Raw genomic sequence first — 27,568 nt, forward strand, 5'->3', positions numbered from 1 at the left:
TTGTGGTTTATATACACAATGGAGTACTACGTGGCAATGAGAAAGAATGAAATATGGCCTTTTATAGCAACATGTATGGAACTGGAGAGTCTTATGCTAAGTGAAATAAGTCATACAGAGAAGGACAGATTCCATATGTTTTCACTCCTGTGTGGATCCTGAGAAACTTAACAGAAGACCATGGGGGAGGGGAAGAAAAAAAAATGGTTAGAGAGGGAGGGAGCCAAAACATAAGAGACTCCTAAAAAATGAGAACAAACTGAGGGTTGATGGGGGGGTGGGAGGGAGGGGTGGGTGGGTGATGGATATTGAGGAGGGCACCTGTTGGGATGAGCACTGGGTGTTGTATGGAAACCAATTTGACAATAAATTTCATAAAAAAAAAAAAAATCCTGGTTGAAGCTGCCACTATGCTAGTCAAAGCTAAGACTGGGAAGAGGAGAAGCATGAATGTGAGAATGATAGGCTAGAAAGCTCTGGCAAAGAAGTATCTTATGGTCTTAACATCTTCCTAAGTAGTTTTGGTACTTCTGTCCCCCCCTTGATGATAAATAACTGTAGGTATTGAGCAAGGAACTTTCTAGCTGAGTTCTACTTTTAGGGTACCTCCATCACCTTGGAAATTGGGTTGAGTAGCAACTTTCCCTCTTTAAAGGCCATGTTCCTAGTTTTTTGCACCTTTCTGTTTTTTCATCTATGTCTTCTTTCATGACTATTTATTGAGGATTGAAATCTACCACAATTAGCTGATATAAGTGTATAAACTAATTAATCTAGCCTAAGGAGATATGAGAATACTATTGGTTGGATTGTTTGAAATTTCTCTTTATGTAGGACCCAAAGGGTCAGATCTTGTCAATCACTTGTGGTTTAATCTATGACTTTTACTTTAGGCAGATTACAGATTCTCCAGGTTCATTGTCTCACATTCATTTTTTGTTTATTCACTCATTTGGCAAACATTTATAGAGTGCTATATGATATTGAACTATTATACTGAGTTTTGGAGATGTGAAAATAAATAACACATGGTCCTATCATGGAAGTTATGATTAGAGGAGGACGGGCATTATAATAAAATGTTAAAATTGCTAAGATAGAAATAAAGAGATTGTGGTCATACATGCAGGGATGGGAATTTGCTGAGTTACTCAGCAAAGGTTGTATAAACGGCACGAGTCAAGCAGCCTAGAGAGTGTGTTTTGTGTCACGGGCACATACCATTAGTGGTTTGTCAAAGCAGTTCAAGAGCGTCACGTCCAGCATTTTTTTTAATGGAATAATCCATCTCTCACAGTTATTTATTAACAGTAAGTTATTTAGTAAAACTTTCTGGTTTTAGTTTTATATGTGTATCTATATTGGTCATAATGTAAAATAAATTTCTTACCGTCAAATGACAGGATAGTTTGGCTTAGCTTAAAAAACACTGGACACTTATTTTTCTAGTGTTGTTTTTTTTTTTTTTTTATTTCTTGTGAGTTTTCTCTGAATCTCTTGCTTTGGTCACCTGGTTTTTTTTCCTTGCCCTTTTTTTTTTTTTTTTTTTTTTTTTTTTTTACCTCTACTCTCCACAGATTTTTATTCCTTTGGTCCTTGGAAAACAAAGGTCCTTTTATTATAAGGCTTGGGTTACAAACTCAGGGCCTATAGAGATTGGGTGGAGATTGGAGCCAAATGGGGAATGCATACCTCAAATAAAAGAGATGCATTGTGTTAGTTACATTCTTTGAAGAAATAATGGTCTGGTGATCTTGCAGTGTCTCTTGCAATATTGGAAATACACATTTTTAAGTGAGATCTCTAAATTTTAAAATATTGGTAGCTAATCCACAGTTTTGTTTTTTTTTTTTAATTTTTTTTAATGTTTATTTTTGAGACAGAGAGAGACAGAACATGAACAGGGGAGGGGCAGAGAGAGAGGGAGACACAATCTGAAACAGGCTCCAGGCTCTGAGCTGTCAGCACAGAGCCCGACGTGGGGCTCGAACTCACGGACTGTGAGATCATGACCTGAACCGAAGTTGGATGCTTAACCGACCAAGCCACCCAGGCGCCCCTAATCCACAGTTTTGAACACTGTAAGCCAATCAAAACATATCTGCGAGCTGTATTTGGCTCAAGAGCCTCCAGTTTACCACCTCTTTAGGCCAGTCCCCACATTCTTTCCTAATTGGAACAGGTTGCCTCAACAACATCTATCTAGCCAAAATATTTTTTTCCTAAGTTTGAAAATAGTGGGGTGATGCTTTAGGTGTGAGGACAAGTGAATATATTAACGTCACTCACTGCCCAAGTATAGAGTTGTTGGATATAATATACTGGTAGCTGACTTCCTGTGGAACTGTGAGATTCAAGAATAGAATCTTCTTATTTGCTGTGGCGTTACAGGGATTTCTTTATGCTTAGGGTAAGCATCGCCCTAAAATTCGGTAAAGCAAGAAATAAAAAAATAAAATCACTTTTTAAGAGTTAAGTCAACTGCTACTCTTTACTGGTTACCTTGAGTAAGTTACTGATCCTCTCTGAGTGGGCCTCCGGTTTCTCATTGTTCTGAGCCCTATTGCTTCATTAAGTTATTGTCAATAGAAGGCATTAAAAATTGCAAGGTGCTCTGCAAATGTTATAGACATAGCTGTTTTCATCGTAATTTCTCAGACATTTCAATTTATTAAATAATGTTTATTAACTTTTATTTCAAAGATCTTTAGTTGAACAGTCTTCTGTGGGATCCATCATATCTGCTAACCTCTTGAAACAGATCAATACACAGAAAAGTACTAATACTAGAGATACAAATAAAGAAACAAAAGACCAGCTCATCATTGTGAGTAAATTTAAAAGCTCCTCCTGTATGTGGCTCTCATGTAGAACATGAAGGCAGACATGTTGTCTTAGCAGAGTTAGCATGGTTTATAGACATTCTGAGTTGTGTATATGCCAGCTTTGTTGTAGTGGTAGCATTTAAACTAGTCAAGTAGATTTTCAAACTGATAGTGTTGGGCAATGTGTTATGAGATAGAATGGAAGTTAATAAGCCATGACAGTGAATATTCCTGACTTTTCTATATTTATGAATTTATCTGTGCTTTTCTGAACTTTTATTATGTACTGTATTTATTTTTTATCAACTTTTGGGGCAAAGAATTTTAATATTCCTAATCACTTAAGGAAAAACACTATATAATGAATATACAAGTCCTGAGATTTTTGCCCTGCCTCTTTGAAACAAGGCTTTTCAGGTCTCTTCACTTAAGAGCTTAATAATTATGCTCTATTGTTCATCTTAGCCATTATCTTTATGATTTGATTTGATTCCTTCTTTTTTTTTTTTTTTTTTAATTTTTTTTTTCAACGTTTATTTATTTTTGCGACAGAGAGAGACAGAGCATGAACGGGGGAGGGGCAGAGAGAGAGGGAGACACAGAATCGGAAACAGGCTCCAGGCTCTGAGCCATCAGCCCAGAGTCTGACGCGGGGCTCGAACTCACGGACCGCGAGATCGTGACCTGGCTGAAGTCGGACGCTTAACCGACGGCGCCACCCAGGCGCCCCTGATTTGATTCCTTCTTAGAACTATGGGTCAAGCGAAAGAATCTTGATTTTTTTTTTTTTATACCATCAAAGAGACCATTTCACTTCTTGCATCAGTTTATTGCATTTTTAGGTCTCTTCTCATTCCATTTTGTTTAGGAGGTGGAGGGAGGGGACATAGTAACCAGACTTTCATTTAGTATTTCACTTGTGCCAACATAAAAGAAAAATAGGGAGAAATTTGAATGAATGGTTACATGAACTAAATATAGAGCTATTTGTGATGTGTTTAGATGGACTTGTTCTTTTCCCAATTACAGGACGCAGGTCAGAAACATTTTGGAGCCACCATGTGTAAGTCCTGTGGCATGATCTACACCGCATCCAACCCTGAGGATGAAATGCAACATGTCCAGCATCACCACAGATTTCTGGAGGGGATCAAATATACAGTAAGTCAAAAACAGTCTTTCAATTTGTTCTAAAAGTAAAACTGCTTTAAAAGGTACATTTCTTTTGCTTAAATATTGGAAGATCTATATCTTTAAATATCATCTACAGTTTTGTTGTCTTAATATTTGAGGCTGATGGTACTTAAAAGCTAACTTAAAAAAATTTTTCTTTTTTAACATTTATTTATTTTTGAAAAACAGACAGGGTGTCAGCAGGGGAGGGGCAGAGAGAGAGAGGGAGACATAGAATCCGAATCAGACTCCAGGCTCTGAGCTGTCAACACGGAGCCCAACATGGGGCTCGAACCCACGAACTGCGAGATCATGACCTGAGCCAAAGTTAGATGTTTAACTGACTGAGCCACCCAGGCGCCCCAAAGCTAACTTTTTTTTTTTTTTTTTTTTTTTCCAACGTTTATTTATTTTTGCGACAGAGAGAGACAGAGCATGAACGGGGGAGGGGCAGAGAGAGAGGGAGACACAGAATCGGAAACAGGCTCCAGGCTCTGAGCCATCAGCCCAGAGCCCGACGCGGGGCTCGAACTCACGGACCGCGAGATCGTGACCTGGCTGAAGTCGGACGCTTAACCGACTGCGCCACCCAGGCGCCCCAAAGCTAACTTTTAATAAAAGTGCCATTTCAGACTTTCTATCCTGATATAAGTGTTGTTCTAGATTGAGTGAACACCCTTCATCCTTAACTCTAGCCTTTTGAGCGGAGCTGCACAATTAGGATATAAAACTCAAAGACTTGAGGAGACCCTACTTCCCCATACCTCCTCACGTTAGTAGGAGCATTCTTTGTAGATAGGGTTAGAAAAACCACTTTTCTGTGATTTCTCCAGGCTTTTTCTTTTCTGAAAGGAGAGGTTCCACCTTTTCATCAAGCACCTTTCTAGTATAATGCATCCTGTTGTCCTTTATGTTCTACCTGCTATTCAAATGCATTTCTTTTTTTTTCCTATAATATTTTTAGTGTGGTTTATTAAAACTCTGCTTATCCTAGCCCTCTTCTACCTTCCCACTCCTAATAATTCATCATTTTTTCTCTATATTCTTATGAAGTTCTCTTAATTGACTTTCCATTATTTTATAGTAGATAATATAAATGTCTCCCAGCACGTAGGGTGTCAGTCAGTCTCTTGAGGACAGGTACTTTATTTCAGGCATCTTTTACTTCCCTTCCCACATTCCTTTAGTCAGATTTTGTCCTTTTTTGCATCATTCATTGTTCATCTTTTTGTCCTCTCTAGACCAAATTGTTTAATGGTTTTGTGTGTGTGTGTGTGTGTGTGTGTGTGTGTGTGTGTGTGTGTGTTTTCTCTCTCTTCAGATTAAACTGAGTTTTTTTTCTTTCGTCAGGGCTGGAAAAAAGAACGTATAGTAGCACAGTTTTGGGATGGGAAAATTTTGTTGGTCCTGCCACATGATCCGAGTTATGCTATCAGAAAGGTATGGAACATTAGTTTCTTAATCCTTGTTCTCCTACTCCCTCTCCTCTCACCAAGAATTCAACCCATGTTGAAGTGTAAAACCCCTTTGCTGATAGCTAATTCATTGTGGTGATTCTGGTTCTCATGCAGGTGTCAATTCATAGTGGTTTATACAAAACTAAATTTAGAATTACAAGATGAAGTGACAGTCAAAGATTTAAGAGAACAGATAAGGCTCTATTGCTTATCTTTTACCTTCGTCTTCTTGTGAAAGATAAACTAAATTTTTCAGTATTGAGAAATTAATGACCCCAGAGTCTCTCTCTTATGTTGTTACTGCGTGTCTCATGGGCTGGATGTATTCAGTGCACATTGAATAAAGCTGAAACAAAATCTGTTTTGGCACTTCCCACCCCTTACTCCCCCTAGGCATCTGCATTTCTTTCTGCTGAAAGTGCTCTTTAAAATAGGATTTTCAAACTCTGTTTTCAAAGTGGCAGATACATGCATCAGTAGCAAAATAATTTTGGGGGTGTGCAAATTTAGGAAATAGAGGTAAAAGGTACACATTTTCTGTACATAAATGTATATATAGTTTCCGTTCTTTTTAAAACAAGTTAATCTCTTTTGTTTTTTAACATCATTAGGTAGAAGATGTCCAGGAACTTGTTGATAATGAATTGGGCTTCCACCAAGTTGTTCCCAGATGTCCAAACAAAACCAAGACTCTTCTCTTCATATCTGATGAAAAGAGAGTAGTTGGGTGTTTAATTGCAGAGCCCATCAAACAGGTATGGTATATGTCTTTTAAATTATTGGCATAATGTGTGAGCAAAATAAAGTAATTGGGTGAAGGCTTCAATAAGCAGTTAAGAATGCTACCATTGATGGGGTGCCTGGGTGGCTCAGTTGGCTAAGTGTCCAACTCTTGGTTTTGGCTCAGGTCATGATCTCGTGGTTTGTGAGTTCAAGCCCTGCATCGGGCTCTGCGCTGACAGTGTGGAGCCTGCTTGGGATTCTGTCTCTCCTCTCTCTGCCCCACCCCTGCTCATTCCCTCCCTTCCTCCCTCTTTCTCTCTCTCTCTCTCTCTCTCTCTCTCAAAATAAATAAATAAACTTAAAAAATAATAATAATAAAAAAATGCTACCATTGATGACATTTTCCCCTGCTAAAGTATCCTGGACCATATAGATAATTGAAGTCATTTATTTCTATTATATTTGGTATTTTGCCGTATATAAAAGCAGTATAAGTAAGTCTGTCCTGTGTTCATGTAGTCATTTCCATACTTGGACTAGTGATTTTAAATAAGCAAATCTGTAGAGCCCAGATATTGAGGATGTGGCTTAGTGCAGGTTAATATATTTGGCAAAATAATTATTGTCCCTTAATTAGAATCTATTTTAGGTACTAATGAGCAATGTTCTGGAAGAGGAGTTGGCAAACTTCAGTGCATGGGCCATGTGTGGCCCACCACTTGTTTTATAAAGTTTTATTAGAACAGAGATATGCTTATTTATTTCCATATTATCTGGTTGTTTTTGTAACAGGTATAACAGATCACATGGCCCAGTGAACCTAAAATATTTATAACTTGGCCCTTTACAGAAAAAGGTTGCCAGCTTTTTTTCTAGAATAGAGAGAGTTTTTGCCTTCAGGGAGCTTATAGTATAATCTTTAGCTAAGGAGAATTATAGTTCAGAGGTGTTCTTTTTACCTGACTTTATAGGATCCCACACTTAGGTCTCCTTCCTTTTAAAAATATTTGATTTCTCAATACATCTGAAAATGATACTAGCATAAATTTTTTACCTTTGTGTAAGTGGCTCCCTTTCTCCCCTCATTTCTACTATCTTTATTACTCTTCCTTATTTTCTCTTTTTTCACTATATATACACATACATATACATACATATATACATATATATATATATGTATATATGTATACACACAATATAGTGTCCCTCGTGTGTTTATCAGAAGCTGGAGAGAAAAGCAGCTGGTTTGTATTAGTAGTCAATTTGGCCTTTTATTCTAAAGAAGTAGACTATTTATGTAGTGATAATAAGCAAATATAGCTAAATAACATATATTCTCTTCTACTTTTTCGTATTTCAAGAGCAATGTTTTCTTTTTTTAATTTTTTTTTTTTTTCAACGTTTATTTATTTTTGGGACAGAGAGAGACAGAGCATGAACGGGGGAGGGGCAGAGAGAGAGGGAGACACAGAATCGGAAACAGGCTCCAGGCTCTGAGCCATCAGCCCAGAGCCCGACGCGGGGCTCGAACTCCCGGACCACAAGATCGTGACCTGGCTGAAGTCGGACGCTTAACCGACGGCACCACCCAGGCGCCCCAAGAGCAATGTTTTCTTGATGGTAGTTAAAACTTAAGTACCCACCTATCAGAGCAGCTATATTAAAAAATAGTGACAAGGCACCTGGGTGGCTCAGTCGGTTGAGTGTCTGACTCTTGATTTTGGCTCTTGTCACAATCTCAGGGTCATGGGATCGAGCCCCATATTGGACTCCACGCTGAGTGTGGAACCTGCTTAAGATTCTCTCTCTTCCTCTCTGTCTCTCAAAAAAAGATAAAAAATAGTGACAATATCAAATGCTGGCAAGGCTGCAGGGAAAACTAGATCTTTTAGACATTTTTGGAGAGAACATAAAATGTTAGGACTACAAAATGTTTGACAGTTTCTTAAAAAACTAATCCTACATTTATATGACCCAGCAGTCCTACTTCTGGTTATTTATCCCAGAGAAATGAAAACCTACTCTACACAAAAGCCCATTCCTGAAAGTTTATAGCAGCTTTTTTGGTAGTGGTCAAAGCCTAGAAACAAAGAAACTGTTCTTCAGTAGGTGAATGATCACTCAAACTGGTACATCCATTCAATGGAATATCAGTCAGCAAATAAAAAGGAACAAACTGTTGATATATGCAACAACTTGGACAGACGTCAAGGGCATTGTGCTAGTGAAAAAAGCCAATCTCCAAAGACCACATGATGTATGCTGCCATTTATATGACATCCTCAAAATAACAGAATTATAGAGTTAGAGAATAGATTGAGGTTGCCAGGGCTTAGAGATGGTTGAGGGAAAAGGTGGACATTATTACACAGAGACAACAAGAGAAAGATCCTTGAGATGATCCAGTAGCTCTGTATGCTGGTTATGGATACAGATGTGATAAGTTTTTCCATGACATGGGAATATATGCAAACATTATACCTATGTTAAACCCTTGGTTTTGGTATTGTACTGCACCTATAGAATATATAATCAATGGAGGAAGCCAGATGAAGGATACATGGATCCTCTGTACTATTTTATTTTATTTTATTTTATTTTTTTTTTTTTTATTTATTTATTTTTTTTTTTTTCAACGTTTATTTATTTTTGGGACAGAGAGAGACAGAGCATGAACGGGGGAGGGGCAGAGAGAGAGGGAGACACAGAATCGGAAGCAGGCTCCAGGCTCTGAGCCATCAGCCCAGAGCCTGACGCGGGGCTCGAACTCACGGACCGCGAGATCGTGACCTGGCTGAAGTCGGACGCTTAACCGACTGCGCCACCCAGGCGCCCCCCTCTGTACTATTTTAAAGATCCTTAAATACCACCCAGATTTCATAGTTAATATGCAAAAATCTTTAGTGTTATTTTTTTTAGGATATCATACAGTTTAGACTGGAGAGAATGGGAGAAGTTTATGTACTATATTAAAAGTAAGAGTCTGATTTTTATAATTTTTTAATCAATAGAAGAAGGAAGTTCCATAATGGTATGTAATCCACTGGAATATGGGAATATCTCAACACCACTATTTTTTTAAGCATTGTGTGACCAATATTTATTTATTTTCAGAGAAAGAGAGAGGGAGGGAGCTTGCACACGGGGGAGAGGCAGAGAGAGGGAGAGAGAGTCCCAAGCAGGTTCTGCCCTGACAGCACAAAGCCCAATGCGGGGCTTAATCTCATGACCTGAGCCAAAATCAAGAGTTGGATGCTTAACCGACTGAGCCACCCAGGTGCCCCCATGCATTGTGTGACTATAAGTGGATAAGAATCTAGGAAGTATCAGAATTTTAACATTTTTGGTGAAGGTAATAAGATTAATTTTAGATACTTAAGTCTTGTTTGAGGAATGTGAACTCAAGTGTACTATTTTTTACAAAGAAATGTGAACTCAACTGTACTATTAGCTCTAGATGCGTCTGTATTATCATTGTAGGCCTTCCGTGTCCTGTCCGAACCAACGGGTCCAAGCTCTAAAGAATGTCATCGGGCTTGGCAATGTTCAGATGTACCAGAACCTGCAGTCTGTGGAATAAGTAGAATCTGGGTCTTCAGACTGAAACGAAGAAAGCGCATTGCAAGACGACTGGTGGATACTCTCAGGTAAGAAATAAAATAAAATAAAATGGATCTAGACCCAGATTGGCTTTCCCAGAACCTTTCCTGGTTTATGAGTCAAAGGGAACGATGTTATAAAGACACTTCTGTTTAAATACTGCCAAAGTCAGGCGAAGGCCAGCAATGGCACTGGAAAACAAACAAACAAATACACTAGATGTACTCAGTTTAGGGCACAACATTCCAAATGTGAAACATTGTAGCCCAGTGCTTATTAAACCACCTGTGGTGAAAGACTAGTTTAATTGCAGAGCAACACTTTAATACAATGAAAATGAATTGCTAGAAAATGAAATAGGAAACCAAAATAAAAAAATGAGACATACAAGTCCCCATTTTTATTAGATTCAGCAGATGTGAAATTTAACATTGCAATAAATATAATTTATACAAACAAAATACAGGCTTAAAAAAGCTACAGAAATTGTACATTCATTGTTCATTGACTACTGTGTGACTCGGTAATTGATGAAGACTTATAAATCCAACTAAATGTAAAAATGAGTTAGCCAGGCAACCCACAAAATGGGAGAAATTCATCTAATAAGAGTCCAGTATAACCAGTATATATAAAAGAACTCTTCCTATACAACAATAAAAAGACAAATGGCCCAATTAAAGATGGGCAAAGGATTCCAATACACAGTTCTTCTTTGAAATACATATGGCTGCCACCAAGGATTCGCAAACCAAAACCATGATGAGATACCACTTCATACTCACTAAACTGTTAATGATATGACTTACTTGCTTGTTAACCTACCTGATCTAGGTTGGATGGATGAGTTTCGTTTCACAACACTTACTCTCTCCACCTGTATACTTAAGAGAACAGGTTACAATCCAGGGACCATAGTTTGAGGAGTGATCTAGCCTTGTGAGTCCTGTACGCTTTTTAGGAAAGAACACCCAAGACCGCTGTGGGATCCAGTGTTGGGCCATAATCCTAGTCACCTGCACATACCTTATAAAGGGGAGTAGTGAGAATTAGTGTCTATAATGATTTTATTTGATAGTTAATTATGAAAATCTCTATTTTTTTGAATGTTTATTTTGAGAGAGAGAGAGAGAGAGCGAGCGAGCATGAGCGGGGGAGGGGCAAAGAGAGAGGGAGACACAGAATCGGAAGCAGGTTCCAGCCTCTGAATTGTCAGCACAGAGCCCGATGTGGGGGCTTAAACTTGTGAACTGCGAGATCTTGACCTGAGCCAAAGTCGGATGCTTAACCAACTGAGCCACGCAGGTGCCCCGAAGTACCTCTATTTTTTATATTTTATGTTAAATATTTTATACTAAGAGATACAAATTTGGCATGGGAAATACCAGTATCTAACCTAGTTCCACCAGGCAGTAGTCCAATGCTTCTCAAACTTGAAAGTGCATATGAACCACCTGAGGATCTTGTTAAAATGCAGGTGTGATTGAGTAGGTTGGAGTGGGGCCTGAGATTCTGCATTCCTGATATGCTCTCAGGTAGTGATGAGTGTAGATCGTACGCTGGGTACTAAGGCAGTAAGTAGGTTATCTATAAGCAGAAGTTTCCCCTAAAGGAAAAATAAAAACATGCATCTGAGAACACATCTCTTCTCACATCTGTGAGTTGAAATACAGGTAACATAAGCGGCAGCTATCCTGTAGAGGGGCCTTAGGCTTCATTCTCTCTGGTTTATACAGGCAACATATGTTTAAATCCTTACAAAGGTAGAATATCGCCCCTAGTTGTTTTACATAAGAAGCAACAGAGGCTCACCAGGGATTATTAGTACACGTTTACACAGGCTAGTAAATGGACAGAGTTAGGACTCAAACCCACAGATCTCATGTTCTTTCTATAGCTGATGTCACTTTATAAGTGAGACAGTAAGCTCTGTTTAATCAAACCAGTATTTTGCTTTGGATTCTAGTAAATTCAGCCATAAACTTTGTGTGAAATTATATAGTATACCATATACTTAAATCTTAACTTCTAATTGAATCCAGTCTTTAATTTTATATTTTTAAAATTTCAAACCTGTGGGGTGCCTGGGTGGCTCAGTTGGTTAAGTGTCCAACTTTGGCTCAGGTCATGACCTCACAGTCGATGAGTTCAAGGCCTGTGTCGGGCTCAGTGCTGACTGCTCGGAGCCTGGAGCCTGCTTCGGATTCTGTGTCTCCCTCTCCCTCTGCCCCTCCCCGCTTGTGTTCTGCCTCTCTCTCTCTCTCTCTCTCTCTCTCTCTTTCTCTCTCTCTCTCTCTCCCTCTCAAAAATAAATAAAACCTATAAAAAAGTGCAAGAATAGAAAAAGAAGCCCTTATATACCTTTGCCCAAATTCATCAAGTGTTAGCATTTACTTTCTTCTTGAATTATTTAAAGGTAAGGTATGTATATTACGCCCCTTTAGTCCCTCGTACTTCAGCGTGTATTTCTTAAGTCCAAAGATCTTTCCTCATGTAAGCATACTTGAGTTATCAAATACCGGGTATTTAGTGTTGATGTAATGCTTTCCTCTACTGTATGGTCCATATATCAGTTTTGTCGTGTGTCTCCGTGTCCGTCATAGCATTTCTTTTTCCTGTCTAGATCACATTGCATGTAGTTGTCTTAGCTCTTTTGTCTTCATCTCCTTTCTTTCTCTCTCTCTCTCCCTCTCTCTCTGACCCTCCCGTATACTCTCTCTCTCTCAAAATAAATAAACCAAAAAAAAAAAGTGCTTAAAGAGATCAAAATTATATATTTGGACTGCTTTATTTAATTTAATTTTTTTTTTAAACTTATTTATTTATTTATTTTTTTCAACGTTTATTTATTTTTTGGGGGACAGAGAGAGACAGAGCATGAACGGGGGAGGGGCAGAGAGAGAGGGAGACACAGAATCGGAAACAGGCTCCAGGCTCTGAGCCATCAGCCCAGAGCCCGACGCGGGGCTCGAACTCACGGACCGCGAGATCGTGACCTGGCTGAAGTCGAACGCTTAACCGACTGCGCCACCCAGGTGCCCCTGGACTGCTTTAAAATACGTATGCTAACGTTTAATCAGAATTTTAAATTAGTTCCATTGTTAAATTGTCTTTTCCTCTTTTTTAGGAATTGCTTCATGTTTGGCTGTTTTCTCAAGACTGATGAAATAGCATTTTCTGACCCAACACCAGATGGCAAGTTATTTGCAACCAAATACTGCAACACCCCTAATTTCCTTGTATATAATTTTAATAGTTAAAGCCAGTCTCTACTATAGAACAGTTACTGTGTGGACGATTTCAGACAGCCCCATATCCTATAATAGGAACTATTTAATAGATACCAAAATAAAAATACTAAGACACACATATATACACATAAACCTGTATTAGTTTTATTTCTTATGAATCAAAAAGTGAGGGATAAATTTGTTGAAAAGTATCTGGGGACTGAAAAAAAGGAAAAGTCTTTGGATAATATATACTGACTAGCATTGGAATCCTTAATTATGAAACTTGATAGCTCTAACTGGAAAATGACATGCCTCCTTCATCAAAACATTGACAAAGCAAGGTGGTTTCCACAGAAATGTGACCATTTCTCTCTTATGAAGCACACTTTTGCACAGGGATTACCTCATGCCCCATCAGAAGCAAATAAAATTTAAAGATAGGCAAATAATTTCCATGCCCAATCTTTAATGGTAATTCCCAAATTCTGTACACAAAATTTTTAGTTTATAGGTACTGGCTGTAGCAACTGAGTTTCAAAATATTTAGAAAGTGTTTCGAATTTTTAATTTGTAATAGGGCTTTCCCATCTTTATGGTAAATAAAGAATGAGCAAAATTTCCATTTCCTTTGATGTAGAACAGAATTCTGTAGCTTAATGTTTTAATCTTTTTGCAAGTCATATCAATCAAGACATACTTGTCATCAGATCCAATTAAAATTAACCGTAGTAATTGCACTATTGTCATTTCATTCATTTCAGTGTGAAAATGCTAACTGTACTAATCTTTAGTACACTTGTTACTGGGGATTGATGTCATTAACACAATAGATGCCCATTTCGTTTAGATGATTCATATGGTTACATTTTTAATATTTTTGCATGTTTAAAATACATCTTACTTGTTCTGAGACATCTGGCGAAGGTGGTGACAAAATGAATAGTAATATAACTATTACTATTTTATAGTAATATAACTGAGGTTAGTAAATGAATATATCTAGGCTGGAGAACTCGTGATAACATTATGTAAATACACCTCCATATGCACACATTTTTCTAGTATAATTCTTGGATACTTTCTTTGAAGAGCAAAGAATTACTCATATTGTTTTGATTCTAAAAATCACTTAACTGCTGTCTGGTGGTAAGATGCTAGGGAAGTAGTTTTCCAGGTTATAACTCGGTAGAATCTGTTCACGTGCATTCTTTTATTTGCCTGTAAGGTAACATGTTTCCAAAATTTAAAAGCCTGCATTCCAGAAAGAATATGGAAGTGTTAAGATGTAATTTTGCAAACATTTTAATGCTGTGTTCTGCACTGCTGTTTTTGTTTTAAATATTTTATTTAAAAATTTTTATTAACATTATTTTGCTTGCTCAGTGCTTTTGTGATGAATCAATTAAAATTCTTCTCAATATTCTCTTCGTCTATTTTTTTATACAACCAAATGTATTGATTTTCTTTCTGTATTTTTGTGATTATAAAAACAGTACATGCTCTTTGATTCCAAAAACCAATCACTGAAAATATAGCCAACACAAAAACCTGCACACTGGATGTTTATAGCAGCTTTATTCATAATTGCCAAAACTTGGAGGCAACCAAGGTGTCAGCCACAAAAAGGCACATAGGAAACTTAATATTACTGAGTGAAAGAAGCCAATGTGAAAAGGCTGCAGACTGTATGATTCCCACTGTATGATAATCTGGAAAAGACAAAACTGGAGACCGTGAGAAGCTCAGGAGTTCGAGGGGAGTGGAGGATAACTAGGTGGGGCACAGGACTTTGAGGGCAGGGAAAGTACTGTGCAGGATACTGTAACCGGTCCATCTCTAACGTTGTCCAAACCCATAGAACGGACAACACCAAGAGTAAAAAACCCGATTTGTCAACGTAGGTTCATCAGTTGCAACAAGTGTCCCTAGTGCTGGGATGTTGGTAGTGGGGGGCCATGCATGTGAGGGGCAAAGGGTTTGTGTGGTAAATCTCTGCTTCCTCTGATTTTGCTGTGAACTTAAAATTGCTCTAAAAAAAAATTAAAAGCTTCAAAAAACAAACAAAAAAAAACAAGGAAAGCCTGATAAATTATAGCCACAGAGACACGACAGCTAAATGTAACGCAGGGTCCCGGCACAGAAGGGCAAAATAAATCTGAATCAAGTATACCTTCGTTAGTGTGTCAGTATTGGCTCATTGGTATGTTAATTGTGACAAATATACTAATGTAAGACGTGGGTAATAGGGGAGGCTAGGTGTAGGGTATATGGGAATTCTCTTTGCGCTTTTCCTGTAAAGCTAAAATGGACATCTCCATTATCAACGCCTTCGTAATTACTACCCAGGTCAAAAAAGTAAAACACTGCCAGCTGCCTGGAGTCCTCCTCACATTCTCTTTAATCATTTTCCCCAAATGTAACTACCTTTTGATGTCTAAAAGTTTCGTCTGGTTTTGAGCTTAATATAAATTGAATATGTTGTCAAGATGCATCCATGTTATTCTGTCTAGTTGACACCCATTTTCATGGTTGTATATTACATTAAAAGAATATACCATAATTTATTGGGGTGGCTGAGTGGCTCAGTCGGTTGAGCGTCCGACTTCGGCTCAGGTCGTGATCTCGCAGTCCTTGAGTTCGAGCCCCACATCAGGCTCTGTGCTGACAGCTCAGAGCCTGGAGCCTGCTTCAGGTTCTGTGTCTCCCTCTCCCTCTGCTCCTCCTCCACTCATGCTCTCTCTCAAAAATGAATAAATGTTAAAAAAAATACCATAATTTATACTACTGTTGATAAGCATTGCTACCTTTGCCATTATACGCTACCTTTGTGATAAACTGCGTCCAACGTATGGGTCTCTTTCTGCCTGCTTATTCCCTCTAGCCTCGCTGGTCATCCTTACACCAGTACCACATTGTGTTATCAGATTCCTGAAGTTGGTATTGTAAATTCTTCCACCTTTTTTCTCTCCGGGAGTATTTTGTCTATTCTTGATCCTTTGCATTTGCATGTACAGTTTACAATCGGTTTAAGATCCTCAAAAAGCCATCACCAATTCAAAAAAAATATCTGTTGGGATTTTACTGGAATTGCATCACATCTACAGATCCGTTTGGGAGGATTGAATGTAAAAGATATATTTTTCTGGTGTATTTCCCCATTTAGTTTCTCAGCAATTTGGGGTTTTCAGTGTAGTTATGTAATTTTTTAGGATTTACTCTTAAAGCATTTGATACTTTCTTTGAAACCACTGGAAATAAGATTGTTAAAGTTTCATTTGCTGATAAAACACAACAGACTTTTCCATATTGATCTTCGGTTCAGCAGCCTTTCTAAATTTATTTAATTCTAAAGATTCATTTGCAGATTATTTTTGGATTTTCAGGTTGTTGGTTTTTTTTTTTTTTAAGTTTATTTTGAGAGCTTGCACGCATGTGCGAGCAAGGGGGTGGGGGTGGGGAGAATCCCAAGCAGGCACCACACCCAATGCAGAGCCAGACACGGGGCTTGATCCCAAGAACCGTGAGATCATGACCTGAGCTGAAACCAAGAGTCAGATGCTTAACTGATGTGAGCCAGTCAGGTGCCCCTGGGTTTTCAGTTTTGAAGTAATGTCTCATTTCATTTTTCATGAAAATACCATTTTCATGAAATACCATAGACTGGGTGGCTTAACAATTTAGCTCTCTGGTTGGTTCCCGAGTCCAGTTAAGTCCGATTTCAAGGCACTGGCAGATCCAGGACCTGGTGAGGGCCCGCTTCCTGCCTTGCTTGCGGTCTCCTTGCTGTATCCTCACATGGCAGCGCTCCTCTCTCTGTCAGGGATACTAATCCCTCTCCTGAGGGCTCCGCCTTCATAATCACCCCCAAAGGGGCCCCCTCCCATCACATTAGGGATTAGGCTTCAACATGAATTTCAGAGGGACAAACTTTCTAATCCATAGCAACTATAAAATGTTTACCATAGCTTGTTAGATATACACTCTTATGTTAAGGAAGCTCCTCTATTCCTAGGTTTCTAAGAGGCATTTGTTTTTCTAAGAGGCTTTTAAACATTTAACGCTGGATTTTATCAAAATTTTTCTTTGGAGGTAACTGATTTTTCTTCATTGGGTGAATATGGTGATTGCATTGTTCTTAAGTCAACCTAGTCTTGCTGAAATAATCTCAACTTGGCCCTGAGGTTTTTATGTTACTGGCTTTGGTTTACTACTATTTTGTTTAGGATTTTCTTCATCTGTTCATGAGAGCGATTGGGTATCTATAGGAGATGCACTGATGTTTCCTTTTTTCATTTATGATGCTTTTTTTTTTCTTTTACTCTCTAGATGACTCTTGCTAAGGCTTATTAGGCTTATAAATTTTATTCGTATTTTCAAAAACAACTTTTGGCATTGTTGATCCTATCCATTATAGATTTCTCCATTTTCTATGGTAGGTTTTGTCTTTAAATTTACACTTATTTCTTTCTTTCTTTTGGAAGGGAGTTTTACTTTTTCTTATATTCTTAGCTCACCAATTTTTTCAGGTTTCAATAGCATTTAAGACCATATATCTCGGGGCACCTGGGTGGCTCAGTCAGTTAAGCATCTCTTGATTTCGGCTCAGGTCATGATATAATCCATGGGATCGAGCTCCGCGTCAGGTTCCTTGCTGGGTGTGGAGCCTGCTTGGAATTCTCTCTCTGCCTCTCCCTGCTCATGCTGTCTCTCTCAATAAACTTTAAAAACAAAAAAGACCATAAATCTCTATAATCACAATTTCAGCTGTATCCCACAAGTTTATATATATATATATATATATATATATATATATTATTTGCTTTGAGAGCACATGCACACAGGGCAGAGGGAAAGGGAGAGAGAGAATCCCAAGCAGGCTTCACACCCAGAGCGGATCCAAACTCCAAACTCGGGGCTCAATCTCACAACTGTGAGATCATAACCTGAGACAAAATCAAGAGTCAGACACTAAATGGACTGAGCCACATAGACACCCCTATATATAGTATTTTATTTATAAATCTCTAATTTCAATCAACAAATTGCCGATTAAAGTAGGAACCAGGAGGCAATAAATAATCCTCAACATTTCCTGAGCAGCTACTTATCCCCATTTTCTTTTTGAGAGAGAGAGCGCAAGCACAAGCACAAGCAGGGGAGGAACAGACAGGGAGACACAGAATCCAAAGCAGGCTCCAGGCTTCAAGCTGGCAGTGCAGAACCCAACACGGGGCTTGAACCCATGAACTGTGAGATCATGACCTGAGCTGAAGTCGGATGCTTAACCGACTGAGCCACCCAGGCGCCCCTGTCTCCATTTCCTAGAGATGTAAATAGGCTCTTGGAGGCCTTACACTGATAGCAAAGGGAGATTTTCTGGGAAGTGAGAAAGCTACTTGGGAGGAGCCTATTTATTTGCTAACTATAATTAATTACAATTAATACAGCAAAAAGATTAGTCCCACTGTATCCTCAAACCAGTCACATTACTTTTCTGCGAATGAGGCAAATGGCCAAAAGGAAGGCAACATCTGAGACTTAACAAGTTCCAGAATAAGAATAAAAAATGTTCTTACAGTTGGTAGCAAATTTTCTGCAACTCCGTGTTGAGGACTTCAAGGCTCTATTCAGACACAAGATGGAAAGCATGTGGGATCATTTTGCAGTGCCTGCCATCGACAAGCCCGGTCATTGTGCAGTCCTTGGGCATTAGTTTGTTCCCATTTAATATTCCAACTGCAGGAAGTGGACACAAATTTCTCAGGGATAAAAAGTATCCCTGAGCTGTAATTCAGGAGAATGGACCAAGAGAGACACTACCTTGTGAGCTTAGCAGACCTATTAAGAATGAAATCACATATAAGTCAAAGTGAGGGTAACTAACAGGGTGCAAAACTGTTCAGATTTTTCTAGAAGTCAGCTTTCAGGTTTTTTTTTTTTTTAAGTTTGTTTCTTTGAGAGAGCAGGTGTGAGTTGGGGAGGGTCAGAGAGATTGGGAGAGAGAATCCCAAACAGGCTCCCTGCTGTCAGTGCAGAGCCTGACTTGGGACTCGAGCTCATGAACCGAGAGATCATGACTTGAGCCAAAACCAAGAGTTGGATGCTTAACTGACTGAGCCACCCAGGCGCCCTGACAGTAATTATTTTTTAAGTTTATTTATTTATTTTGAGAGAGACAGAGACAGTACAAGTTGGGGAGGGGCAGAGAAAGGGAGAGAAAACCCCAAGCAGGCTCTGCACTGACAGCACAGAGCCCAATGCAGGGCTCAAACCCATGAAGCCATGAGATCATGACCTGAATTGAAACCAAGAGTTGAACGCTTAACCGACTGAGCCATCCAGGACCCCCCCAAGGGGATTTTTTTTTTTTTTAAATAAGATTTATTGCCAAATTGGCTAACATACAGTGTGTAAAGTGTGCTCTTGGTTTTTGGGGGTAGATTACCGCGGTTCATCGCTTACATACAACACCCAGTGCTCATCCCAACAACTGCCCTCCTCAATGCCCATCACCCATTTCCCCCTCTCCCCCACCACCCTCAGTTTGTCCTCTGTATTTAAGAGTCTCTTACGGTTTGCCTCCCTCCCTGCTTGTAACTTTTTTTTTCTTCCCTTCCCTTCCCCCATGGTCTTCTGTTAAGTTCCTTAAGATCCACATGAGTGAAAACATGATCTTTCTCTGACTTATTTCACTTAGCATAACTTTCAGCTCCGTCCATGTTGTTGCAGATGGCAAGATTTCATTCTTTTTGATCACCAAGTAATATTCCATTGTATATATATGCCACATCTTCTTTATCCATTCATCAGTTGATGGACATTTAGGCTCTTTCCATAATTTGGCTATTGTTGAGAGTGCTGCTATAAACACTGGGGTACAAGTGCCCCTATGCATCAGCACTCCTGTATCTCTTGGGTAAATTCCTAGCAGTGCTATTGCTGGGTCATAGGGTAGATCTATTTGTAATTTTTTGAGGAACCTCCACACTGTTTTCCAGAGCGGCTGCACCAGTTTGCATTCCCACCAACAATGCAAGAGGGTTCCCGTTTCTCCACATCGCTTCCCACAGTCAAGTCTGGGTGTATCACCTGGAGTCACAGGGACAATTCATTAACTAAAAATTCCCAGGTGGCTTCTGTGGCACACAGATGGAAGATGCTGATCCAAATCATCACCTTCATTTCAGATTAACAAATGAGGCCACAAGAGAGAAACAAACCTACCACATTCACTCAACACACCTAATGACACTCAAATTAATGAAATCTAAAACAAGACACCTTCTGGTAACTACAGTCTCCTTTATTCTGTATCATTCTATTAGAGTTTTATTATTTTTACACCAGAACTGTGATATGCTTAAGGTATAGATTATTAAACAAAAAATAAAAAAGGGATCTCAATACAGAAAATACATTTAATAAATAAAGCAAAAGCCAAAGATCGGGGGAGACCCAAGAGCACAAAACAAGCCTTAACCAAAAACGTCTGGAAATACCCAAGGAGCTAGTCTTTTGAGCCATTTCTCTTGGCTTCCAGTGACCATATTTAATAAGGAGCACATCAGCCCAAAAAGGCCAGCAAAAAGGTTAATGGTTTAAAAGATAAGCAAAAGTAGACTTAAGTTGTACTGAGCAAAGTGCTTTCAACAGATCCATTAAAAATAAAGAATATGTGAGAAACATTAATAAAAGTGATGGTCACTCCAAATCAATGTTAGACATACAGTTTACAGCATTTTATTACTGCTAGTGTTTTAAATCTGTATGTATGTACAAATCCAAATATTTGAGTAGCTAGTTTCTTAAACTTTCTAGAAAACCTACTACAATCTCAAATGCTTATCATCATAAGCATGTTAAGAAATATTGTAACTGTTCAAGTGTTAACTAGGTGCTACGGTCCTAAGACAGGCCACTTCCAAAAAGTCTAATAACTATGGATTATCACAGTAACTATATAATGTATTACAGTAAACAGAACAGTTATACACATGAGCCATCTGGAAAGCTCAGCAGTCGTGAATATGAGGTGATCACTGGACATCCATTTCCAAAGCTTCCACGATGTGTGCGGCAGAAGGGCGATCCTTAGGGTCTTCATTAGTGCATACGGAGAAGAGTTCAATTACTTTCTGGTACGTTTCATCCAGCTCTTCCATATTAACGGGTGGCCTCGTCCCCAAAGCTGCATAGTAGGCTTCATCATCAAAGTCACTTTCATCAAAAGTTTTATCTGCTCGTGAAGGCGTTGGAGATTGAAACAAACAATAACTTTTAAGTCAGGAAAAGCTTAGCAACTGCTCAAACTCACCCTCCCGAAACAAGAACTCCTCGTCCACTATGTTTTCGGTATGCACAGGCCATCTCTTCAATTATCCTGCCGTGGTGAAGATTAGATACTGTCACGGTTTATAGGTTACAACCCCCCACCCTCTTACTGTGATAGCTTTCCAATCTTTTCCTTAGACTGTAGTGGCAGGATTCTCACACAGAGTCGTGACACAGAGGCTTTTCTTTCCAGGAAGCAACTTTATTCGTGCTGGCACGGCTCAGTGGGGCTCGTACCCGAACACACAAACATGCAGTCTGATTAAGTGGTCTCATGTTACAAGGTCATGAGGGATGTTATCACATATGCATGCAGCCAGGTTGCCTTGAGGTTTTTTGGTTTTGTTTTGTTTTTTATTTCCTTAGGGAGGGGACCCTACCACAAGACAAGAGGAACTTTTAAGGAAATGTTTCGCTCTGTAGGATTTTCTCAATTTATCTCCCTATTATCAATTAACCTACAACTCATTTATATGAGAGTAAACTGAGATAGCACCAAGTTAGTCAGTAGTAATATAATCCACATCTCATGCCACTACCACTAAATCAAACATCTGTTTTAAATTTCAATGTAATAGATAAAATATAATTTTATAAGCTAATCTTTAGTTCAAACTGAAGAGACTGGGATTTATGTTAAAAAAATATGTGGTTATACCTTCATCATCATCATCTGGAAGATTAATGTGTGGAATAGATAAAGTCATCATTTCCCACAGAGTCAGGCCAAAGGCAAATATGTCTGCCTTGTCAGTAATAATACCATTCTCTTCCAAAGCTTCCTTGGGTTTCCAAGGCTCGGTGCCAATGTAACAGGCCTCGGGGTCAGTCACTGAAATGAGTACAAGTAAGTTGGTCATAAGGGCAAGCACTAGAAATCACTAAGAAAAGCAAGCAACCCAAAGAAAAATGGGCAAATGATTTAGCAGGTAGTTTTAAAGGTTAAGAAATGCAGACAGTAAACATGAAAATACACTCAATCTCATTAGTAAGAATTACTTTTTCCTTATCAGATTGTTAAATATTAAAAAGCTAGTCAGTTGGCAAGGGTGTAGAGAAATAGCAATTCTCTTAGGAGGGGGCAGGAATACAGAGAGACTGTGGATGTCAAGAGCACAGACTCCGGAGCCAGACTGCCTTGCCTGGGTTTAAGGACATTTGCGAGTTGTGTGACTGTGAACAGATCAATGCATCTCTGTGCTCCAGCTTCTCCATTTTCAAACCATACTGTCATCAGGCAGAGAGAAGTACCATTTCTCTGCTTCTGTAATTGCTATGTCAGGGGAAAGGATAAGGGTCAAATCACACATTGGCTCTGAAAGCTTCTGCCCAGGAATGACATAGGCCTACTCATATTTCCATTTCCTTCTTCCTTCCCTCCCTTCTTTCCTTTCTCCCTCTCACATTAATAAAGACAGAACAAATGGGAGGAGGGAGAGAGAAAAATGAGAATCTCGCACTCAGGAAACCAAAGAGCCAGTAGACAAGCACTCATTAATTCATTCATTCAACATTCTGGTGGGGAGGGGTACATCTAATAAGTACACTCTGAAGACAGAGTGAGAACGAAGAAGCCAGACTGGGGCAGCACCCAGCATCGGGTGGCAAGGACGAAAGATGTCTCTATGAGAGCCTTTTCACTTACACCAGCTTTCGGACAGTACACATTGGAAGGCAGTCATGTCCAGTATAAGCTCCCTGATGGTTTTCCCCCATCCCACCTTGTACCTAAGAGGCACCTAATAGAATGCCCGACTGGGTAAGAGTCTAGACATGGTCCACAAGGGCAGTGAGTCTGGTGATAAGGTTAAGGAGTCAGTCATACCTCATTCTATGTTGGTCAAATTCCTACAGGGATGGATCACACCAAATAGCTTTCTAGAGCTCAGGATCTAATACATCAGCTCCAACTGGAGATGCCAGCCAAGTGCATTTCCTATATGTCCGCAGATATTTGCCCAAACGTGAGATTAGAATTTAAACACAATGGAAGTGGTTCCCCCACATGTTACTGATCAAGACTGCTTCTCTGTGAAGATGGATTGTTCTGACAAAAGTCTGGTGTGATCATCAACTGATGGTTGACTCATTCCTTTTTGTCAATACAGAAACAACGGATATTTTATTGCCCTTTGCTACATTCAAAAAGGATAAGCAGACATTACCTGATTTAGTTCTCATAGTCATTACGCCAAACTGAAAAATAATTAAACTGGAGCTTCTCCTCATTCTTCAATTCTTAGCCGAAACATTATTTATTTAGGAGGGCCTTTCTCAACATCTAGGCTGTGTTAAGTGGCACTGTCGTGTTTATATAATCCCTTCTATCATAACAGTCATTACGCTGTACATTATTCAAGAGCAGCTTGCTGTCCTAGATTATGAACAGTAAAAGGGTTAAGAACTGAAAAAAACAGAAGAGGAAGGAGAATGTCTAAGTATATTCTACAGGCTGCCTGGGTCACTTAGTCAGTTGAGCGTCCAATTTTGGCTCAAGTCATGATCTCGCAGTTCGTGAGTTCAAGCCCCATGTCGGGCTCTGTGCTAACAGCTTAGAGCCTGAAGTCTGCTTCAAGTTCTGATTCTTCCTCTCTCTGCCCCTCCCTCGCTCATGTTCTGTCTGTCTCTCTCTCAAAAATAAACATTAAAAAAAAAAATTCAAATGTATTTTACAAGGTCAGCATTGCCCTGATACCAAAACTAGATAAAGACACTACAAAAACAAAAAAAAACCAAAAAAACCCAATAAAACTACCAGCCAATATCCCTGATGAACATATATGTAAAAATCCTCAATAAAATATTGGCAAACTGCATACAATGGTATAATTAAAAGGATCCTTCACCATAATCAATAGATTTTATTCCAGGGATGCAAAGATGGTTTAAGATTGATAAATCAATTAATGTGATTAACCATACCAACAAAACAAAGGATAAAAATCATATGATCATCTTGAGGCACCTGTGTTGCTCAGTCGGTTAAAAGTGTCTGACTCTCCATTTTGGCTCAGGTCGTGATCTCACAGTCCGTGAGATCAGATCAAGCCTTGTGTTGGGTTCTGAGCTGACAGCACAAAGCCTGTTTGGGATTCTTTCTCTCCTTTTTTCCCTGCCCCTCCCCTATTTGCATATGTGTGCTCTCTCTCTCAAAATAAATAAACTTAAAAAAAAAAATCATATGATCATCTCAAAAGACACAGAAAAGGCTTTTGACAAAATTTGGCATCTGTTCGTGATGAAAATTCATAAAACAAAGTGGGTTTAGAGGAAATATACCTCAATATAATAAAGGCCATAAATGGAAAACCACAGCTAACATCAGTCTCAATGATGAAAAACTGAGAACTTTTCCTCTAAGATCAGGAACAATGTAAGGATGTCCACTTGTGCCACTTTTATTCAACAGAGTACTAGAAGTCCAAGCCATTGTAATCAGACAAGAAAAAAAAAAAAAAGACATCCAACTTAGTAAGGAAGAAGTAAGCTGCAGATGAGATGATGCTTTGCACAGAAAACCCTAAAGACTCCACCAAAAACCTATTAGAAGTAATAAATGAATACAGTAAAGTTTCAGGATATAAAATTAATATACAGAAATCTGTTGCTCTCTATATACTAATAACAAAGTAGAAAAAGAAATTAAGAAAACAATTCCAGGGGTGCCTGGGTGGTTCAGTCAGTTAAGTGTCCAACTTCAGTTCAGGTCATGATCTCACAGTTTCTAAGTTTGAGCCCTGCATTCGGTTCTCTGCTGTCAGCGCAGAGCCTGCTTCGGATCCTCTGTTTGCCTATCTCCCTGCCCCTCCCCAGCTCACTCTCTCTCTCAAAAATAAACATTAAAAAAAATTTTCTTAAAGAAAATCATTTTAAATCATTTTAAAAATCATCATTAAAGACAAACAAAAAGCAGAAACCAGACTACAAATTCAGAGAACTGATGGTTGCCAGAGGGGAGAGGGATGCGGGGCATGGGCAAAATGAGTGAAAGGGAGATACAGTTTCCAGTTATGGAAAGAATAAGTCATAGGGATGAAAGTTACAGCATAGCACTGTATGGTGATGGATGGTAGCTACACTTGGGAAAGCATAGCGTAATGTATAGGTTTATCATACACCTGAAACTAACATAATATTGTGTGCTAACTATAATTAAATCAAACCAATCAATTAATTAAAATCAATAAAAAATACATACAAAAATTCTTAAGAAAGGGTAAGGACTGTGTCTATCCTATTTTCCTCTATATTCATAATACCTGGCACAGTGCTTGGCCATACTAAGTATTAACAATATTTGTTAAATAAATAATCTAGAGATAACCACTGTTAAAACTGGGCTTGTCACAGCACACCTTATATTATAGTTGTGAAACATGGGAATATACCACCTATTGAAACACAAAACTTAAAAATAACTTGTAAAGAGGCAACAGGGTGGCTCAGTTGGTTAAGCATCCAACTTCAGCTCAGGTCATGATCTCGCAGTCTGTGAGATCAAACCCTGCGTTGGGCTCTGTGCTGACAGCTCAGAGCCTGGAGCCTGCCTCATATCCTGTGTCTCCCTCTCTGCCTCTCCTCCACTCACAATCTGTCTCTCAAAAATGAGTAAATGTTAAAAAGAAAAAAAAAAAAAGAAAAAGAAAACTTTTAAAGATTTAGGTGTATTTTTTTTCAAACTTTTCTTAATGTGTACATATTTAAGTGCTATTTTATGAACTGTTCATCTCACTCAATATATCTGGATATACCATTCCTACAAATATAAACCTGTATCATTTTAATAACATTCTATTGTGTGGTGGTACAATAAATTAAACCACCCCTTACTGGTGGACATTCGCCTAAAGTTCTGCATAGTCTATTCTGCTACAATGTATATTTTTATAAGTTAGTACATACACAATTCAGTAAAAAAAGATTAATTTCTCTCCCAGCACCTGTTATTTTTAAAGTGCTTAGGAGTAAACTTCCTCATAAAGAGAAAGCCTTAGCCCAAGAGAAAAAAGAAGAGAACTGCCTTCTCTTAATGCATGGCTGGTTTAGTAGCTTTAAGAACTGCTAGGCTGACTATAAGCATCAATTGATGAAGCGGAGAGTGCCGGTAAAGGAGCTGCGGAGACATTTCCCCCAGGCTTACAAATGTTTTTTTGAGAAAGCCAGATCAAGTTTTTAATTAAAAGTATGTATTGAAAATAAATGCCCTCAAATATACACCTTCAAGGAAGCACAAACCCAGGGTTTATGGCTTCACAGGATGGGCTGATGCTGGGCACCAGTGAAGATTTCACGTGTTAGTGTTTTTACCAGGATTGTTACCGTTTTCGTTACTGCTGTGTTTTCAACACTGCATGAGTTTTGATTCTTCTGTCTTAACTCTATTTCTTCTACAAGCCTAAGTCTCTTGGTTTTGCAGAAATTAATATATCGGATTACTATAAAAAATGTCTGCAGTGCCCAATTATTTTTTGGAATATGTTCTTGGGAATGAATTATAGGATCAAAGGGCATTTTGAAAGGGTTTTTTTTTGTTTTGTTTTTGTTTTTTAAATATAGATTTCCAAATTGCCCTCTGAAAAGACTGTACCATTGTAGCAGTTACCAGTGCTGTTCATCAAGTAGGTCATACTCTCCCCCATCTGGACACAAAGATGGATACACTTTTTGGCCTGTCAAGGTTGGATGGAGCCATCTGACCTGTTCTGGTCAGTGAGTTGTGAAAGAAGTGGCTTATGTCATTTCTAATCTGGGGCATTTAATTGTTAGTGCAAGACCTGTGGAGCAGCACTTTCCAACAGAACTTTCTGTGGTAATAAAAATGTTCCATATCTGCATTGTCCAATATGGTAGGCACTAACCACAGGCAGCTACTGAGCACTTGAAAAGTGGCTAGGGTGGCTGAGGAAATCAATTTTTAAACTTTTCTAATATTTATTAATTTCAATAACTGTATGTAGCTAGTGGCTACTGTACTGCACAGCTCTGGAGCCTTTTTACCCTCCATATGTACAGTGACGGCAGTGTTCCGTATAGCGGATGTTCTAGCCGCTCAGGTCCTAAAAATGAGAATGAAACATAGCCATAATGGATCTGTAGCTTGAATAAGCTGTGGTTGCTTTAAGCCACTGAAGTTTTTGAGGGTGTATGCTACCACAGCAAAACTTATCCTAACGTGAATGATACCTGATATGATACTGAATGATAACCTGAATTGCAACTTATACTT

The 27,568-nt window shown here is 38.8% G+C and overlaps 2 protein-coding genes across 2 annotated transcripts in view; one reads left to right on the forward strand and one right to left on the reverse strand.

Moving 5' to 3' along the window:
* The window catches only part of ESCO2 (establishment of sister chromatid cohesion N-acetyltransferase 2), a 30,692-nt gene extending 16,261 nt beyond the window's left edge, over window positions 1-14,431 (forward strand). The window contains exons 6-11 of the mRNA XM_030312668.1: window positions 2,704-2,827; window positions 3,855-3,986; window positions 5,349-5,438; window positions 6,067-6,210; window positions 9,659-9,825; window positions 12,906-14,431. Of these exons, the coding sequence (XP_030168528.1) occupies window positions 2,704-2,827; window positions 3,855-3,986; window positions 5,349-5,438; window positions 6,067-6,210; window positions 9,659-9,825; window positions 12,906-13,038 (790 nt within the window). The 3' untranslated portion in view covers window positions 13,039-14,431. The remainder of the gene's footprint in view (window positions 1-2,703; window positions 2,828-3,854; window positions 3,987-5,348; window positions 5,439-6,066; window positions 6,211-9,658; window positions 9,826-12,905) is intronic.
* A 5,906-nt stretch (window positions 14,432-20,337) lies between these two features.
* Window positions 20,338-27,568, reverse strand: part of PBK (PDZ binding kinase) — a 28,252-nt gene continuing 21,021 nt past the window's right edge. The window contains exons 7-8 of the mRNA XM_030312672.2: window positions 22,001-22,174; window positions 20,338-21,247 (exon numbers count right to left, since the gene is read on the reverse strand). Coding sequence (XP_030168532.1) covers window positions 21,048-21,247; window positions 22,001-22,174 — 374 coding nt within the window. The 3' untranslated portion in view covers window positions 20,338-21,047. The remainder of the gene's footprint in view (window positions 21,248-22,000; window positions 22,175-27,568) is intronic.

Source organism: Lynx canadensis, chromosome B1, assembly GCF_007474595.2.
Source record: "Lynx canadensis isolate LIC74 chromosome B1, mLynCan4.pri.v2, whole genome shotgun sequence".
NCBI classification, from domain to species: Eukaryota; Metazoa; Chordata; class Mammalia; order Carnivora; family Felidae; genus Lynx; species Lynx canadensis.